General features: G+C 36.7%; 1 protein-coding gene across 33 annotated transcripts in view; it reads right to left on the bottom strand.

Moving 5' to 3' along the window:
• Positions 1 to 20,050, bottom strand: part of CDH18 (cadherin 18) — a 948,807-nt gene that overhangs the window by 230,886 nt on the left and 697,871 nt on the right. For all 33 annotated transcript variants that reach the window (XM_072757177.1, XM_072757194.1, XM_072757200.1 and 30 more), the window contains one exon: positions 4,984 to 5,278. In XM_072757177.1, coding sequence (XP_072613278.1) covers positions 4,984 to 5,278 — 295 coding nt within the window. The remainder of the gene's footprint in view (positions 1 to 4,983; positions 5,279 to 20,050) is intronic.

Here is a 20,050-nt window from a genome sequence, read left to right as displayed (position 1 = left end):
ATGAAGTCATCCCCAAATCCAATCCTTTAAAACCAAAAGGAACATTATAATAGCACTGAATTAGCTTCACATGTTAAGAAGGAAATCCCCACTTCTGGCTCAATAAACCATATGGGTTCTGGAACATGCACTATTTTGGTCATAATTACTTCACCAATAGCTTGATCCAGATTTTACATTTTTAACCATATTAAAAAATCGGGAACTCAAAAGCTGAATCTCTGTCTGGCTTAGAAATCTTTCCCAGTTGCACTTCTTATGCACCATGTAGTCTTTGGCAAATTATTTAATTTTATGTATCAGTTTTATCTTCTGCAAAACCAGGGTAACCATAACGTTGCCCTTTTGATGGTATGGACACAAAATCATGACGAATGGCATGCAATCCTGGCACACAGTAAGCGCTCAATAAACATCCCTCGATGCTGTTGATGCTGTGCCAGTGATCATTACCGCTTGGACAACTTGTGACCTCACATCCTGGTAAAATTAACTGGTTGTTTTGGAGTAATCAATGTTATATTTTCTGAAGACCTCAAAGTCAACATTCAAATGTCCGATTTTGTTTTCCCTGCTGATCAAAACTCTACGGATGCAATGAATTCTGCAGTCAACGGCAGGCAAGATTTAAATATCTGAAATCAACTGTTAGCTGCAACACAGGCAACCAGGAAGATTGCTGCCATGGCAAACATCATCTAGCACCACAATACCCAGAAAGGGAAAGAAGGGATGATTTCCTGCGTCGCTCCCCAATCAGCGCGCTTCATCAACCATGACAACCTCGTGTCTTATCTGATGCTGAAACCATTCTCACGATTCTTCTGGATTCAGTATCGGTTTTAGTTCTTTGCTTTTGAGGTCCTTGTTACATCTAGAAGTCGTCCAAGTACCCAACTCAGAGTCAACATAGTGGCATGTATTCGAGATCCAACAAAAGAGTTTAAATGGAAACGGGTTTTATTTGGTTGAGAATGGCTTGGGGATTGGCAGGCCTCCGCTGGAGCAGCCATTCTGCCACAGAATCATTGTTTCTAGACCCTCCTAACTTCCTGCCCCATCTCACTTAGCAGGAGGCTTCCCTCCTGATGGCGCAAGTAGTTGCTGCATTTCCACACCACGTCTGCATTATGGGCTGTGGGTGAAACAGGTGTGCCAGCTAGCTCTTCTCGGGAAACTTCTCTCTTTTTCTGGAGGCCCCACCCCACCCCACCGGCCTCCACTTACATCCTGTCCTGTCAGCTAGAGTTAGGTCACACAGTCACTCCTAGATGAAAAAGGAAATGTGGGAGGTGACTCTCTGATTCTGCATCATGGGGCCCTGAGCAAAACTGAGTTGTAGCAACACCAAAAGGCAGGCCGGGTGTTGGTTGTATCACTAACTGTGTTCACCCCAAGGGGAGAAGCCCATCCCAGTGGCTTCTAACAAATAGCACATTTTCCTGTACATGGTCTATCCAGCAGGTCAGCAGAGCACCAACTGCCTAGAGCAGCAGATGCCTTGCCTATGCGAACCCCAACGCTGTCCTCTAGTTATCCTCCTGCCTCCAGTGTCACCCCCTGCGAGCCCTTACAACGAGGCCGGCAAGCTTTGTTCTGTAAAAGGCAACACAGGAAACACTCTGGGCTTTGGGAATCAAACCAGCTCCACTGCATCTTCTCAATCCAGCCACCGTCCTGCCCAAATTACCACAGGCAATATCTAAAGGCACCGGGGCGGCTGTGTTGCAGTTCAACGTCACTTACAGAACCAGACGGCGGGCTGACCCCTGCCACTGGCCGCTGGTCCCTCCTCCACCTCCCTGCTAGCTCTGAAATCCTAACTTCAGAATCAGTGCAAAATCTCACCGCCCCCCCCCCAAAGCACGCATGCCAAGTGAACTCTTCCCTCCATTAGCTTCCACTTTCTATACGTTCAGACTAAAAAGCACATTAGATGCCACGATGCTGCTTTTTCATCTATTTTTTTCCCCTCAGTGAGTTCTCTCTTTCCCTTGATGAAATCAGGCCTAGAGGCACAGTAATACCTTGACTTAAAACCTACTGTTTTGTTCTTTTTCCTCTCTTTCTTTCAGATGTTAAATATTTCACCTCAGGGGTACTCATCTCAGTGAAAGAAATTAAGAATAGTAACTATTTCCCATTCTCACCCTCCACTCAAGACCTGGATGAGGACTTTGAAATGTTGTGACTTTTTCCTAAGTCCTAAAACTACAGCCTATGCCGCAATGATTCCTTCAAGCTTCATGATCCTTAGACTGTACAGTATCCTTCAGCATCCCCCAATGTACCCACTTAGACTCAACTGTGTATACACACACACACACACACACACACACACAAATATTTCAGGGTACATTTCTAATATTTCTTTTCCTCTCCCTGTCATTTTCCTTGACTTTGAGGATCTCTGTTTGGATTCATTTCGATAACTTTTAATTTCAACTATTTTCTCGAATATATTTCTAGATAAGGTGACAATCTACTTTCTGGATCCTTCTCCAAACATTTCTTTTTTTTTTTTTCTCCAAACATTTATTTTTTCTTGATAGATGAATCATATTTTGATGAACAAAGGATTTAGGGCTCGAGTATTTTTTTTTTCTCCATAGGTTATATATTTAACAGTCAACCAGAATCCGGTATTTCAAGTGATAAATATAATATAAATATTATATATATTTATATATTATATATGTTACATATTATATATATGCATGTATATATACATATATATATATATATTAGTAGATAATTAAAATATATCTCAAAGTTTATAAAATTTTCTCTTTTAGGCTGTAAGTACTTTGCCAGGATTCACCTAGGTTTGACTCTTATTTTAACCCTCCGTCAAAGACTATTAAACTCATAATTTCAATATGTTCTTTACCTCAAGGGAAAAAAAATTACTGTTCTTTTCTTCATCTACTCTTTTTTGGCTGTGTGGGAACATATGTCATTCACACAATAGGTCTAATGAACGTATCATCTAAGTCTCATCTTGTACCACAATTCCCACATTTTGAGGATTGTTTTCCTCTCTGATTTTGAGCTACTTCTTCCAGTCCCATATGTTCTCAGCTTCCAGGGCAATAATTTGGATCTATCAATGACCATCCATGTCTCAATCATCTACTGATATTTTGTTGTTTACTAGTTGGAGCAAGCACGGGCTCTGAGCCACAGAAATCTCTTGTAGCATCCTGACAACCCCAGTGCTTTGTGATCTACTGTTCAGTCCACTTTCTTGGGGACGACGACTTTGCCTGTGCTTCTCTGATGCTTTGCCCCCTGCTTATGGTGATTTCACAGGTGCTCATTGGGGCTCTCATGGAGGCATTCTTATCAATGGCTTTCTCACCAATGATGGTGTCACAGAGCTCTTCACTTCTGTGAGATAGAGGGATTGGCAAATGGGGTGTCAGTTCCTGGACAAGGCGAGAGAAGGAAGTCTGTCCTAGAGATGCTACACAAACTCTCACCTGCCAGGCTTTATGGTGTTGGGCCTTCAGTTTCCCTCCGATTTTCCTTAGAGACCAATGAGCCTGAGTGACCTCTGGGCCTCTGCACAGGCTCTCTGGGGCTGAGCCCTGTGTTCTCTCATGGAACTGCTTTCTACTCTGAGATTCTGGTCAAGAAGAATGAGTCTCCTCTTTCTAACCTGCCTCCCCAACAGCTTCAGGAGCCATCTGCCTAGCTCACAAGAAATAAAATGGACTGGAGCAGGGAAAGGAAGAAACCATAATCTTTCCTTAAAAACCCATATGGATATGGCATAAAGGACATGAACTACATTTACTGTGGTGATCATTTCACGATATGTGTATGTCAAGGTATCATGCCATACCTCTTGAACTTACACAGTGCTGTATGTCAAGTTATATCTCTAAAACATTTTAAAAATCAAACTTAAAAAACCCACTTAAAAAAAACCCACTTATGTATATATCCAAATACATAAAAATTTGATTAATGACTATAATACTAACCTTAGCTCAAACTAGTAGTCATATATACTTACATATGTAATACTCATATATAAGCTCAAATATATAAAATCTTTACTCAAAAAATTGTGTTCTACATCCCAGCTTAGAGTCCTACAGAGGTAGTCAAAAAATTATCATGGCTGAACTTTTAATGCTTTAGACAATTTGTCATAGGATATAGAGATAATAAAATAAAATAAAATAAAATAAAATAAAATAAAATAATAAAATAAAATAGCTACACAACAGAGATCTGTAAGTGATGAGAAAGCTTCAGATCATCAGAGTGAAATCGTCAGATTTCCTGATCCATCAAATGAAGGATAAGCTCTACATTCACAATAACATAGTGTTGACTCCTTCTTGGCCATTTTGTCAACATATGAATTTGGGAAAGTTACTTAAGTACAGTATGCTGGCTTATACGCCTTTAAAATAACGCCCAAAAGACTTTAAGGATTATTCTATGTTTTAAAATAGATAAAGTATGTAAATGCTTATGAGTATCTAAAAAGTTTTATTGAATACTGCAGCAATTACTTGCATTTTCAAGGCTATTACAATTTGGTCATAAGATGCAAGCTTAAGTAAGACATGTAGCAAAAGATTTCAGACATTATATTGTCTATTTTTATTTATGCAAACTATCGCCTTGAATGTGTTGGTATCTTCATAGCAAGATACATGAAGAAACTACATGGTCTAAAAGCTGTATCAAGCAAAAATAGCAGGTGTTTTCCCATTAATGATTGTTTACTTTTTTTTTCTTGACACCAAACCATTACTTATAATTTCAGAAATTAATTTAATAAATATTATAATATCTAGACCTAATATTCTTTAACACCTTAAGCCACATGTAAACATCAAAATACTTTGAAAATTTTTCAGATTTATACACACGCACACAAAATGAAAAACTGGTCTTCAAAGATGATTTTTTGGGATTCTCAAAAATATATTAACTGTTAAAGTAAGGAGTGATTTTTCTTACCCATATCTGACATTTCAGGAACAGTAACGATGTATGGTCCATCTGTGAACTTTGGAGCATTGTCATTGATGTCTTGTACTTTGATTATGAACTCGGATTCAGGTTCAAGAGGCTTGTTTGTTCGTCTGTCAATAGCCTGGGCATGAAGCACATAGTGGGTCTTCTGCTCTCTGTCTAGGCTTTTCGTTGAGTGGATATCACCAGTGGTATCATCAATGATAAATATAGTCCCAGCACCTTCTCCAGTAAGGATGTACTTGACAGATCCATCGCCTTTGTCAGAATTGGAATGCAGCTGCAAAAGAAAAAATAAATAATTTAGCACGCAATTACATTCCAACGTAACATTGTGTTACCATAAAATTGTATATCTATACTTTATAACTTACTTTGATTATAATTTTTCTTCTCTCCACAGTGTCCCACAGGTTACTATAATCTTTTATTTTTCTGCAATTTTTCTTTACTTGGTACTGATATGGCTATTTTTATCATGATCTAAAATATTCAATTATTTACATAAGAGGAATTAATAAACAAAACTAATTAAAAGAAAAATTATAACCCTTGACGTAATTCTACTATATCACAACTTCACTAACTACAGAAAATAGAACTGGAAAAAGAAATTACCAGTAAATCACTATTGCTTTCAATACTTCCAGGAATAATAATTATTTTTAATTAATTGTTTGCCACTTTACTACAAATTTAGAATTGAAAAAAAAGAAAAATATACAGGGTGGGAGAAGATTCAGAAAATAAATTAAATTATTAAATATTATTATTAAATTATTAAAGATTTCCAGAAGAGGGACACTTATTGTTTCAAACATATTAATTTTATGATTTGAAAAGTAAAAAAGAATATTTTCCAGATTAATTGTTCAGATATAGAACATTAAAAACATTAAAATAGAGTATCTTCTTTTTTTCTAAGTTTATTTGTTTATTTATTTTTATAATCTCTAAACCCATGTGACCCTGAGATCAGAAGTCACATGCTCTACTGACTGAGCCAGCCAGGCATTTTTATTTTATTGTTATTTTTTTAATTATGAAAATGTTAATTAGAAATTTAAATAACAGTGATTCATTTAACCAATACATAGGCCTTTTTTAATTAATTAAAATACACTGACAAATTATCACTCATTAAAATAAAAATAATGGAATATCTTTTGATAAATATCACAAAAGTAATGCTTCAGTAGAGAACTATTTAGTAAGAAAGAAAATACATATTAAGATAATTAAAAAACACTTTTTTGTCATTTAAATATCAGGAAAGGCTTTTTTAACTTTATTTATTTATTTATTTTTAGATTTGATTTATTTTAGAGTGAGAGAGAGTGAGCATCGGTGGAGGGGCAGAGGCAGAGAGAATCCCAAGCAGCATGGAGACCAACATGGGGCTCAATCTCATGACCTGAGCTGAAATCAAGAGTTGAACGCTTAATCGAATGAACCACCCAGGCACCCCAGGAAATGCTTTTAAACTTTATATAATTCATATTTCATTATCTATTATAACTTGTAGCATTTTAGTTAAATATTTCCATAGGTGCCACTGCTAGAAACAAACACAATAGTTTCTTATATCTCAAACATATAATTGAAGAATTGTTTCTCCCAAGAGATGTGAACAGTTATACTTCATATGAAACCTTTTTGGTTATAAAAACTCAATCACTCACGTTTAGCTCATTTCTGGAAACATTGAAAAATATAACCTTGTTCCTATAGCCTTTAAGTTTCTTGCCATAATAAAGAGAAATTTCTCAAGGATTATTTTAAAGTCTCTGAACTCTTAGAAGACTTATTTAAAAAAGATAAAATATGGAAAAATATAATAAACTATGACAAAGGACTGTTCTATGGTAAAATGAAGGCAACTGAAATATAAGTAATAGTTTATCAAAAATAATCCTATTTCTTTCTCAAAAACACATAAGATATAAACAGGAACAAATTCTGATAGGAATAACTTAGCAAGATTCAACAAATTATATCCTTTGAAAATACATTTTTTTTTCAGCTTTATAAAGAGGAGGAAGAAATCCATTAGCAAAATATGAAAAACATAGCGTTCAAAGATTCACACTTCATTAGTAAATTAACTACTGAATGTAGAATGCAGAATGAGTTGTGTGGAGATAGTTGTATGCATGGATGGAAATGTATTTAGTAATTTCTTTGTGTTTGTTTGACATATCTTTTTTAACACCTAGAAGAAGGATTTATTATTTATGAAGCAGACACCTGCAAAATATCATAAAAATGTAAAAGCAACATATTTATTAAACAAATGTTTTTTAAAACATTTTCTCAAACACTTTTGCTTTTAAATAAACCATGAGACATTTTTATTAGCTATTGTTATGCTATATATAAATTATAAATCTATATAACTAATTTAAAATCCTTTTGGAGCAATGTACTACACTTCTAACAACTAATTTCAGAAAGACATTGCAATGATGACAATTGACTTTTATTTTCAAGTTATATTTTTATATTCTTCTATGTTCTTAATGAGGTCATTTTGATGTTTACTTTATGTAGAATTTAATGGTTTTATTATTAAAAAGTTAATCATATTTAAAGAATGTGCTTATGTATGTAGACCAGCAATGGAAGTACCTAAGAGAAATAGTAAAGTTGTCATTCTAAAGCATATATTAAAAATATAACACACTCAGGACGCCCAGATGGCTCAGTGGTTGAGCATCTGCCTTCGGCTCATGCCATGACCCTGGGTCCTGGGATCGAGTCCCACATTGGGCTCCCCACAGGGAACCTGCTTCTCCCTCTGCCTGTGTCTCTGCCTCTCTCTGTGTGTCTCTCATGAATAAATGAATAAAATATTAAAAAAAAATCCACCCTCTATGCTTTATATAGAATGGTAGTCACTTCAAATAAAAGGAAAAAAATGTGAGTAATATTATGGCTTTAGATTTTAAGATTTTTTAAAAATTTTTAAATTTATTCATGAGAGACACAGAGAGAGAGAGGCAGAGACACAGGCAGATGGAGAAGCAGGCTCCATGCAGGGAGCCCGAAGCGGGACTCAATCCCAGGTCTCCAGGATCACACCCTGGGCTGAAGGCAGGTGCTAAACCGCTGAGCTACCCGAGCTGCCCTAGATTTTAAGACTTGAATCTGGTTCCACATTCATAAAGTGTTTGTGATTAATAAATAACTAAGCCTAAATATTTCAGAACTTATGTCTAATTTGAAAATAGATGTGCAACAAAATCAGTGCTTTGTAATTCAGCAGTATTTATATTATTGGACAGCATAGTAAAATGTATAATAAAATGTTATAAACATGTATTTGAATTATATAAGGTGTTGGTAATGCTTAGCTTGAGTGTTTCAATACAATGTCAATAATCATTTCATTATTGGATTTTTAAAAATCTCTATCTGGCCTAGTTGAATCTTGGAATGATTAGTTTATGTGTTAACACTGATGGGAAACTATTACAGTAGCATGTAGTCAAATCAATAACTTACAGGATTATGATGATAACCATCTGTGCAACAACAAGTGGTCTATTCTCAGGCTTAGCTCTTGTCCACCATCCACCCATTTTCAAATGTTCAGTTGGAATACATACTTTACAACAGAGATGGAGCCTGAGAGAAACACCAGCTGTACTTCTTTTGCTTAATAAGTGAGTTTCAAGATCCTGGAAGAGCACATGTTGTATATTAGGGTTTTTTAAGGGAAGAAACAATGAATGGGTGAATGAATGAATGAAATGGGTGAGCAATAATGGTAGTAGTAGATTTAAAAATCTTAAGGTATGGAGAGACAGCTCTTTGATACAGATAATCAGGATATAGATAACCAGGATACAAATGTGCTATCTCTGGGCGTAGGCAGCAATGAGACATCCATCAAAAGAACTGGGAGTAGAGGACATATGGTGGGAAATACTCTGGACATATACATGGTGCTGATTTAGCAACAGTGAAATAGGATGTTGTGAGTCGAGCTAGCTATTAGACTATTTAAGAGGGATTTTCATTGTATTTTACACAGACATATGTGAAAATATTTAGAAGACAAAGTTGATTTGAGTCATATATATGAGCTCCTTTTAGTAGACAGCTTGGAAATACCACAGAGAGAACAGCGTCAGGTTCTTGCACGGCGGTGGGAATATACTTCTGGAGTCCTGAGATTTTGCAAAGTTAAGTGATATTTTTGTGCTGAAGGACAGATGTTATATTGTCCTAAAGCAAGAAGAGATGATGCTTGTGATCACGTGACAAAGTAGGGCTAATTAACTGCTCTTTAGAGAACAGAAACGGGGAGGAGAATGAAGGAAAAAATATAATCACCCAAGTAAAGCAAAATGACCACTTCTCTGGCATTACTTTAATAAATTGTCCCCTTCTTAGTGTTAAGTAGTAACCTATGGCACTTAGAAAGCTCATGCGACTCACATGAGTTCCTCCTAGAAAACTATTTATTCACCCCAGATCCCATTAGGATCAGGACGTAAAAATTTATAGCTTTCACTCCAAAGCAGAGTCCCTCGCTAAGAAAATATTCTATCCCTTCGGGAAGAATAACTTTAAAAGGTTAAGAAGATGGTGGCAGAGCAATTAATTTCAAAAGTTGCTTTTAGTGAGGACTTCAAGCTATGTTAAAAAGAGAGGCCACTGACTTAAAATTGTAATATTTTAAGCTACATGCTTTATGTATGTTTTTTATGAGTAGGAAACATGTATTTACAAATTCCAGTGGAATTCAGGAATAAAGTCAGAAATATTTGATAGTAATTCCACTACTGTTATTTTCCCAACACATTAAATACAAGTAATGCAATGTGAGGATCATAGAAAATACATGTTGTTAAAATTTATTATGTGTCCTTGATTCCAGAACGTGTTATATTTTTTTTACGGAATGTGTTATATTTTAAACCATAAGCCGATGAAACAATACTCCACTGAACTGTTAATAAGTAATTGATGTAAAGAAGAAAAAAACATATCAAATCATCATAGTCTCTTGGTAACATATCGGTCCTGTACAATAAATAAACATTGGTTTTAATTATGCATCCATTAATATGTAAAAAGTTACGTTAAAATAGTAGTGATAAGGCACTTTGTTCAACCGGGAATCTAACATTAATTGTTTAAAATGTTAAGAAATTAGGTGTGTGTAAGGAAATAAGGTATGTGTTTAACTGGAAATAGCAGAGGTCTTTGCAAACATGTAAAAGTCTCCTGTTGAATTTCGGCTTTTAGCATTTAACTTCTCACTGTGTGTCCTTAGAGTCCGAGGAAACAAATGAGTGAGGAGGAAGAGAGAAAAGGAACAGGAGAAGTACAGGTTTATTATATCTCCTGAATCCCAGATTAGAGATTTTAATATACAAAATAAAAAGCTATAAAATATCTCTGAAGTCTGAAGTTGTCATAATTGCATATCCATGAGCTATAACTTAGAGAGTCCTATCCGGGGGTGCTAAATATTTGGGCACTACAGGAGTCACGTCGCTGGTGGAGAATTTCCCTATTAATATTTTGTTGGAAAATCTCAAGTGCTAACCAATCAATTAAAGTTGGAGACATCTGAGGCGTTGGAGTACCTATTCTCTATCAGAGTTCATCTGTGTTCCTTTACCTGCCAGTTAGGGTCCAGCTGAGAGAGAGACAGCCTTGGCAGCTGGTTTTAAATTAAAAAAAAAAAAAACCCTCAGCATGTACTAACATTAGTACAATTTTGGAAAAATACTGGCCCAAACCATTGTCCACACATTTGCATGTGTTATGTTTTCATCCCCATTAAAACTCTGTCATTACTGTTCATTTTAGCTCTTTGTTCAAATAAGAAAGCAGTAATTACATATCGAAGGGAGAGGGAAGGAAGATGATAGAAATGTGAGTGGCTTCAATCATTTAGAAAATTCACCTGACAATAAAATGTGAGATTATCATTTGATCTGGCAATCAGTTTCAGAAGTACATATCCAACAAATATTTTTGGAGTACTCAGTGTTAAAGTACTAAAGTTAAGTACTTCAATACGGTACTGAAATACATCACTACGTAAACACATCATTTTAGTATTTTAAATACATCACTAATGCAGAGATTCCGACCCTGGAAGAGTTTGTGTTCATTCCAGGGGGGAGAAATATACAGTAAGCAGAACACATGATTGATAGATAATATTTTGGAAATGATAAGACTCACACAAAGCAGAGAGAAAGAAAGTAAAAGAGAAGAAAGATCAGAGGTGGCTGGGCAGGTGTAGAGAGGCCTTGATAATAAACATGGGAGTATGGTGGGCGGAACGCGGGCCCCTCAACATGTCTATGTCTTTACTCTGGAAGCCTGTGAATGTGTTACTTTCCATGGCAAAAAGGACTTCACACGTGTGATTGAGGTCAAGGTCCTTAAGACAAGGAAATTACCTTGGTTTCTCTAGAGGGGATATTTCTGATCACATGAGTCCTTACAAGTGAAGAAATGATCCCAGCTGGGAGGGGGGGGGGAGAGAGAGAGAGAGAGACAGAATTGTGAGAAAGATTCAACACCTCACTGCTGGCTCTAAAATGTAAGCATCTCCATGCAAGACCTAAGAGAGGCCTCTAGAAGCTGGGAAAAGCAAAGGGATGGATTCTTTCTCAGAGGAATGAAGTCTTGCCCACACTTTTATTTTGGCCCAGCGAGAACTATGTTAAACATCTTATTAAAGTGTTGGAAAATAAATGTATGGATTTTGAAAAATATTTTATTTATTTATCTGAGAGAGAGAAAGAGAGACAGAGAGAAAGAGCACACACAAGGAGCAAAAGAGGTAGAGGGAGAAGCAGACCACTACCCCTCCTGCTGAGCAGGGAGACTGGACATGGGGCTCGGTCCCAGGACCCCGGGATCATGACTTGAGCTGAAGACAGACACTTGACCAACTGTGCCACTCAGACACCACAAATTTATGTTATTTTCAGGCCCTAATTTTGCAGTGATTTGTTAAAGTAACAAAGAAATCTAATAAATGAGTCAGGTAAGGCATATTAAAATGATAACATTTTAACACATTCTTGCAGGAGGTGAAGGAGTTAACCAAGTGCATAGTCTAGGGAAGAGCACTGCAGGGAGGAAGAACAGAAAGAGCAAAGGGATTGCATTAGGAACATGACCAGCAGATTCCAGAAACTGGGAGGAAGCCAATGTGACCAGAGTTGCATGGACAGAGAAGGGCAGTAGGAGAAAATATCAGAGAAATTCCGTATCCTCCCTTGTCTGTGGTGTCCCTGTCCCTGGTTTCAGCTGCCCACTGCCAGCTGTGGTCCAGAAGCAGTTGATCTTCCTTGCGATGTATCACCAGTAGGTCAACAGTAGCCTGATGATGTGTGACAATGCCCACATCATTCACCTCCCTTTGTCTTTATCATGCAGTCATTCTATCTTCCTGCATCATCATCATAAGAAGGGCGAGCACAATACAGTAAGATGCATTAAGAGAGAGGGACCATATCCACACTCATATAATTTTTATTACAGCACAATTATTATAATTGTTCCATCATTGCTGTTAATCTTTTGCGCCTAATTTACGAACTAAACTTTACTAAGGGTATATATGTATAAAAGATAACCCGGTGTATACCGGGGTTGGCACTATCCAAGATTTCAGCCATCCACTGGGGGTCTTGGAGCGTCTCCTTCATGAATGGAAGCAAGATCTCAGAGGATTACTTCCTGAGAGAAAGGGAGACTGGAGGGTTTTGAGCATCATAGTATAATTGATGTATGTCTCAGAGGGATCATGTCTACTTCATTAAAGAGAACAGAAAATAGAAGAACAAAATGAAATCAGGAGAAGTCGTAGATTGGCCACCATAGTAACAGGTGATTGATGATGACAGAGTGGACCAGACCGGGGTGATAGTGACAGTGATCAGAAACGGTGCAATCATGGAGACGCCTGGGGGGCTCAGTCAGTTAAGCATCCAACTCTTGTTGTTGGCTCAGGTCAAGACCTCGGGGGTTGTGAGAGCTATCCCTGCATCAGGCTCTGCACTTATCAAGGGGTATGCTTGAGATTCTTTCCCACGATTATGAAGGCTTGAAATTGCAGTTGGAGGAGATGTGTAAGGATACCAGGTACAGGAACTAGGAAGGGGAATTTAATTCCAACATACTAACCATGGTATATCTCTTGGCAATCTCAGTAGAGATGCAGAGGCCATGTTCACATGCCATCTGTCGCTCAAAAGACACAAGTGGTTGGCTTTACAAATTTCAGACACATCCAGCACAAGAGTGGCATTTAAGGCAATGAAGCAGGGTGCAATTACCAATGAAATAAAGTAGAAGGGAGGACTTCACCATGTAATGCTGCAAAATTAAAAAGCCAGAGAGACCAGAAAGACAAAGAGGAAGAAGGAAAAGCAAACACATGCCAGTGTCCTGGAGAACAAGAGGAACTAAAACGTCAATGTACAAGGAAGCCTGTATATGAACGATGCTTATTGATTATTTCAGAGGCAAAAAAAAAAAAGAAGAAGAAGAAGAATCTCCAGGTCCAACTGGAGGGGGATGGTTTTATAGATTATGGATTAACATGAAAGTGACAAAATGAATGGGTGAGCTCTGAAGGACAGCCTACAAATTCATTGTGGACTGAGAAAGCCATTAGAATGTAGAATAGAATAATATAGAAGCTGGAATAATATAGAATAATATAGAAGCTGAGGTCTGACTTCGATCAAAGTATAAATAGCAAAAGCTACCTGCATAGAATATTCGTATTTATTAACGTGGACACATGGAGAGTTAGAAAAGAACAGAATCCAAGCCAGTGAGACTTGAGGCAGGGCAGAAGGAAGTCTACACTGCAGGGAGTGTGTCAGTCTCCTTTTATATATCTTTCAGTTTTAATTGATTGCATAAATATCTATTACTTTTTTTATAAGATTTTATTTATTCATGAGAGACATAGATAGAGGCAGAGACACAGGCAGAGGGAGCCTGCCCGATGCGGGACTCAATCCCAGGACCCCAGGGTCACGCCCTGAGCCAAAGGCAGATGCTCAACCACTGAGCCCCCCAGGTGTCCCTCTCTTACTTTTCTTACATGAATGTTCTTCTTGTGACTGAACAACACTTCTGGGTTGTTTGGGGGCCAGTTACGTGGAAAATCACACCATGTTGCGGCCCGCTCTCAACACAGTAAGAATCGCCAGGAAATCCCAGGTACCATCGCATTCCCAAGTGCAGCCTCTGACCTTTGCTCGATTCACAGTCTGAGATGCTGAAGAACTTGATCATTTTCTCCCGGCCATGCCTCAGGTTGCCACATCCTGTCCTGAATCTAGCTCCAGGTCCCAGGTGCTTGCTTTGGGCGGCCCAGGTAAAGCCGGGCCATGCTTACTCAGTGGGCTATCTTGTCTGGCTGAAGCCCGTCTAGAAATCTCCGGATCTGTATCTCTGCCTATCTCATATGTCTCTCAGGTAAGCCTGCAATTTCCTCATTTCTCTGCAGCTCTTCTGGCCTGAATCAGCACAGGACTTGGGTTCACTCTGGGTGTAAAGCCAATTCAGTGTGACTGCGTGGGAGAAACAATCGCATCCATCCTACTACCCACCAAGCAGTGCTCTGGTATAAATCAGGTCCTTACCCCCAAGAAGCGTTTAGTGCAGTGAGCGACAAAGAGTGACAGATCCACGGAGTAGAGATGGTTCTGACAGATGCAGGAGCTGAAACTAATTGTCCCTCATTGGCAAGTTTACCCAGAGGAAAGGACACAAAGTTCTCAATCTATACTCCTGTTTCTCTGTTTCTATAGAAGGATAAAAAAAAAAACTTATAAAACTCTTCCTAAAATTTAACTTTCATCCAACTTTTACCTTATTCATCTGTGTTCTGCATTTAATCTTATCAATTCAACATAAATGGCTCTAAGGTTACCAAACACCGCATAGTTATAACCTTTTTTTTTTTTTTTTGAGAAAGCTAATTTAAAAAATACAGGATATAAAAAAAAAAAATACAGGATAAAGCTCCCTCTGCACAAGCAAGTAGAATGCAAACTTCTCAAATAGCAGATCCTAAGTTGGGAAATAGAAATGCTGAAGCTTTTTCAATGGGGAAGAAAGAAACGGGATAGAGTCTCAAGGAGGGGACCATGCAAAGTGTCTTGCTAAGTTTTTCTGTGACGTATGAGGCTTCTCAACTCAGAGTTGAGCACACAGAACCCTGCAGGTGGAAATAAAAATTCTGTGGTCTGCAAGCGTGCACAGTTTTTCCTCTCAGTTAAGCTTTTCAGAATGGAATCCTGTTCTGTCTGAGATGCTTGAATCAAAAAGACCAATTTACTCAGCTGTAGGTCTGAACTCATTCTTTACTTTCTCTTGTTTCTGGTTGAACAACCAGAGCCACCACCGCTTCGGTCACTCAGTATGAAATCATAAGCACTAATGATGATTTTTATCTTTTTCCATTTCTCCTCACTAAAAACTTCTGAAATTCTTGTGATTATATCACTTTAGAAATCTCCCCAACTCCGCTCCTTCTCTCCATCACAGTGACTAAAGTTAATTCATGCTCTTATAATTTCTGAGACGATCACAGTTTCCCCTAAGGGGTCTCATCACCTGTCCTCCTCTTTCTGTTCCATGCCCATTCCATGTACATTATAGTTTAGTGTTATTTCTAAATGTAAATTTTATCCTTTCCTAAATAAAATACTTGAGACCTCCCCAAAGCCTTCAGACATGACACACCTCCACCTGGCTCCTATCTATGCGTCTAACCTAATCCTTGGGCACCTCACCATTCACACCAAATTTGTAGGGAAACTAAACTGGATAATCTAGCTGGTCAGGTGCCCAACACCCACATTACATTTCCTCAAACTAGATATTTTCTATTTAGCTGCCCAGAAATAAGTCATTTCGCATCTTCTGTGGAGTTGTCTCTGAATTTTTCATCCAAATAATCTGCCTTTCTTTGGTGATGTCAAAGAACTCCTCGCTTATCATTCAGTAGTTACCATCTCATGGTATATTTCCAATGAAATGTCCCACATCTCCCGATTTACTTGATTCCCATTGAGGGCAGCGGCCAAGATTTATTCACTGCCATGTCTCCAATATACAATAGATACCTGATTTTCAATAGCTATTATTAAAGAATGAAATAGGATGATTGGGATTTTTCATAAAAATTCATGATATAGATGAATATCATGAATCATGAAATTCATGATATTTTGATAAAGATATCAAATAAAAAAATAAATAAGGAGATTAAAAAGTTACAAAAAAAAAAGGAGTCAGAATACTAAAATAATACCTAGAGGACATGGCTCAACTGGAAGGGATGAGATCCCAAAGTGGCCAGTGAAGAAATAAATATTTTAAAAACTATGTTTCAAAAATTTCAATTTAAATGGACAACTGATTATGTAAAGCCAAGTATCATTGTAAGATGAGTTTTAGGATTATTTGACTGAAAGACATGACAAAAGTAGAAAAAAAAATAAATGAAACAGACGGGAATTTATGGAACTGCATTTGTGAAGGGGAATGTATGAACAGTGAAGGGGAAGTTGGAAAGTAGAAAAGTATCCAGTGTCAGGTGGGCAGAGGAAATAGAGCAGCAAATGGGAAGTGTCAGATGTGAAGTGGTGCAACCTGGATTCCAAAAGAGACTGCCCTGTGCTATTTAGGCATATTGTTTAGGACAAGGACAAAGACTACAAGACATTTATTTATTTATTTATTTATTTATTTATTTATTTATTTATGATAGTCACACACAGAGAGAGAGAGGCAGAGGGAGAAGCAGACTCCATGTACAGAGCCCGACGTAGGACTCAATCTCAGGATCCTGGGATCTCGACCTGAGCTGAAGGCAGATGCTCAATCTCTGAGCCACCAAGGTATCCCAATACTATAAATTAATAAAGGATGAATAGCTTAAAAAGTTTATAGAAGAGTTAAAAAGAATTACTTTGAAAGATGTATGTAAAATAAGGTAAAGCGAAGAACAAAAACAAAGATCTCAAAGCAAGAACAAAAATAATGATGTCTACCAGCCTCATCGATTACTATATTAAATATAAATGTGTTGGAAACTTCAACAAAAAAAGGTGAATTAAGGACTTCTAAATATTTCTCCTCCATAAAAGTGATGAGAATATTGGCAAAAATTATAAGAATCAACTTTTTCAGATCTCGGGAAATTAACCAATGACTCGTAGCTATCCAGGGAGAATGTAAGCAAGAAAACAGCTGAATCTTGGTGTGAAAAGTAATCTCTGTGGTATTTTGATGTGTCCTATTCCCATCTTTCCCTAACCCCTACAGCTCCACGGTAGTCTTGAAAATCAATATCCTAACATTACAGTAAGAAGTCACAAAGAAAAGTCCAGAACCTGATGGCCTCACTGGTGATATCCATCCAAGATGAAATAGTTCTCATTATTCTTTCATAAACTTCTCCAAAGATAGGAGGATACAGTTTACAATTCATTATATGAGGTTAGTATTATACAACAACAAACAACAATCCTCAACAAAATATCTGCAAATCAAATCCAGCAACCTACATATTTTTTTTTAAAAAGGATTATATAACATCTAAGCATGATTTATCCCGGAAACGAAGTCTGCTTAAAACATACCAAAATCAACCAATATGAGATGATGTATAAGTATTATAAAAAAACATATAAGATTATCTCATAGATTCAGAAAAATCATTTGGCAAAATCTAACACCATTTTGTGATAAAAGAGTCAATTGACTATAAATAAAAGAGAAAGTCCTCAACCTGATTAAGTGTATCTACAAATAGCCCAGAAGTTAATATTATATTTAATAGTGAAAAATTTAAGTTTTCTTCCAAGGATCAGAAGCACTACAAATATCCATGCTGGTACTTCTATTCAACCTCTACTGAAGGTTCTAGCAAAGCTAATTAAGTCAAAAAAAAAAAAAAAAAAAAAGCATTTGGTTTGGAAGAGAAGAAAAGAAGTAGCTCTATTTGCACATGACATGACTTTTTATAAACAAAAACTCAAGCAGTCTGCCAAAAATTAATAGTGCTAAAAAAAGGTCAGCAAAGTTTCAAGATACAATATGAGTATAAAAATATAAATTCCATTTCTACAAAGGAGCAGTAAAGAATCCAAAATTTAAATTAAGAAAGTTAAAATAGTATCTAAACACAATTAAATATTTAGAAATAAATTTAATAAAAGTAGAGTAAACTTATACAGTGAAAACTATAAAATATCCCTGAAAAAAAAAAAAAAGTAAGTAAAAGGAATTTCTTAAATAAATCCCTGAATAAAAGGGAAGACACTTGGTTTCATTAACTGGAAAATTCAAATATTAATATTGTAGTCTTTAGTTATTGGATTATCTGCCAAAATCTCAATTTTTTGTAGAAATTAACAAATTATTCAAATATTAATATGGAATTGCAAAGTAACTTACATAGCCAAAAAGTACTGAGAAAGAACAAGGTTGGAAGATTGGATATTTAAATTTAAAAAGTTACTACAAAGCTACAGTGATTAAGACCATGTGGTCCAGGTTAGAATAACCCTATAGATCAGTGGAATAGAAATCAAGGTTCAAAAATAAACCCATACCATTTTAAATATTTATTTATTTATTTATTTATTTATTTATTTATTTATTTATTTAAGAGAAAAAGAGAGTGGGAGCAGGGGAGGGACAGAGGGAGAGGGAGAGAATCTCAAGTGCCTCCCCACTGAATGCGGAGCTGACACAAGGCCAGATCTCACAACCCTGAGATCATGACCTGAAGTGAAATCAAGAGTCAGATGCTCAACTGAATGAGCTACCCAGCCTCCCCAATAAAACCATATGTTTAAGGGCAATGATTTTCAATATGTGTGCTGGGATAATTCAACTTCAATTCTTTCAACAAATCTTAAAAGCACAAATTCCATATCTATATGCACAAGCTTGCATCTCAAGCTCAGATCATAGACAAAATTTAACATAAAGTGGATTTAAGAAAACAAAACTAAATTTCACAGCTAAAACCCTAGGAATGCCTGGGTGGCTCAGCAGTTGAGCATTTGCCTTCAGCTCAGGGTGTGATTCTTGAGTCCTGTCATCCAGTCTCACATCAGGCTCCCTGCATGGAGCCTGCTTCTCCCTCTGCCTATGTTTCTTCCTCTGTCTCTCAGTGTCTCTCATGAATAAATAAATATTTTAAAAAATAAAAATAAAAATATGAGCTAAAACTATAAAACTCTTAGGTGCAATCTTTGTAACATGGAACAGGCAATATTTTTCTAGCAATGACACCTGAAGCACATACAACTAAAAATAAAACATAAATAAGTTGAACTAACCAAAATTAAAAACTCTGGCATTTCAAAGCATTTTATCAAGAAAGGGAAAAGACAACTCATGAAATTGGAGAAATGATTTATAAACCATATATCTAATATGAGTCTAGTATCTAGAATTTAAAAATAGCAAACTAATAAAAAGACAAATAGCCTGATTGAGGAAAAAAAAGGACAAAAATGATTATACAGTTCTCAAAAGGAGAAACATGATTTCTCATGAAAAGATGGTCAATATTATTAGCCATTAGGGAAAAATGCAAATTAAACCATGAGCTACCACTGCAGACCCACTAGGATGGCTAAAAGTCTAAAGAAAGATAGAAAATACAAGTGTTGGCAAGGATGTATCAAAGTTGGGACCCTCACACAACGCTGATGGAAGTTTAAAATGGAGTAGCCATTTTGCAACACATTTGGTGATTCTTCAAAATGTCATCCTATTGTTACCATATTGATGTGGCAAACCAAGACAGAAGAAAAATTATTAAATTTTAAATTATTCCTGACTACTCACAGCTCAAGTCCTGAAACAGGCAGAGTGACATTCCTAAGGACTCAATTGCCTGAATGTAGATGCTTTGCTAAGGGCAAAAAGGTCCTTGAAACAAGTCCTTGAAACAAGTCCTTGAAATAAGTCCTTGGAATAAGTAGAATGACATTCCCCTAGGGATTCAATTGTCTGAATGTGGACG

This window comes from Vulpes vulpes, chromosome 4, assembly GCF_048418805.1.
Source record: "Vulpes vulpes isolate BD-2025 chromosome 4, VulVul3, whole genome shotgun sequence".
NCBI lineage: Eukaryota > Metazoa > Chordata > Mammalia > Carnivora > Canidae > Vulpes > Vulpes vulpes.
This window is presented reverse-complemented; position numbering and strand designations above follow the sequence as displayed.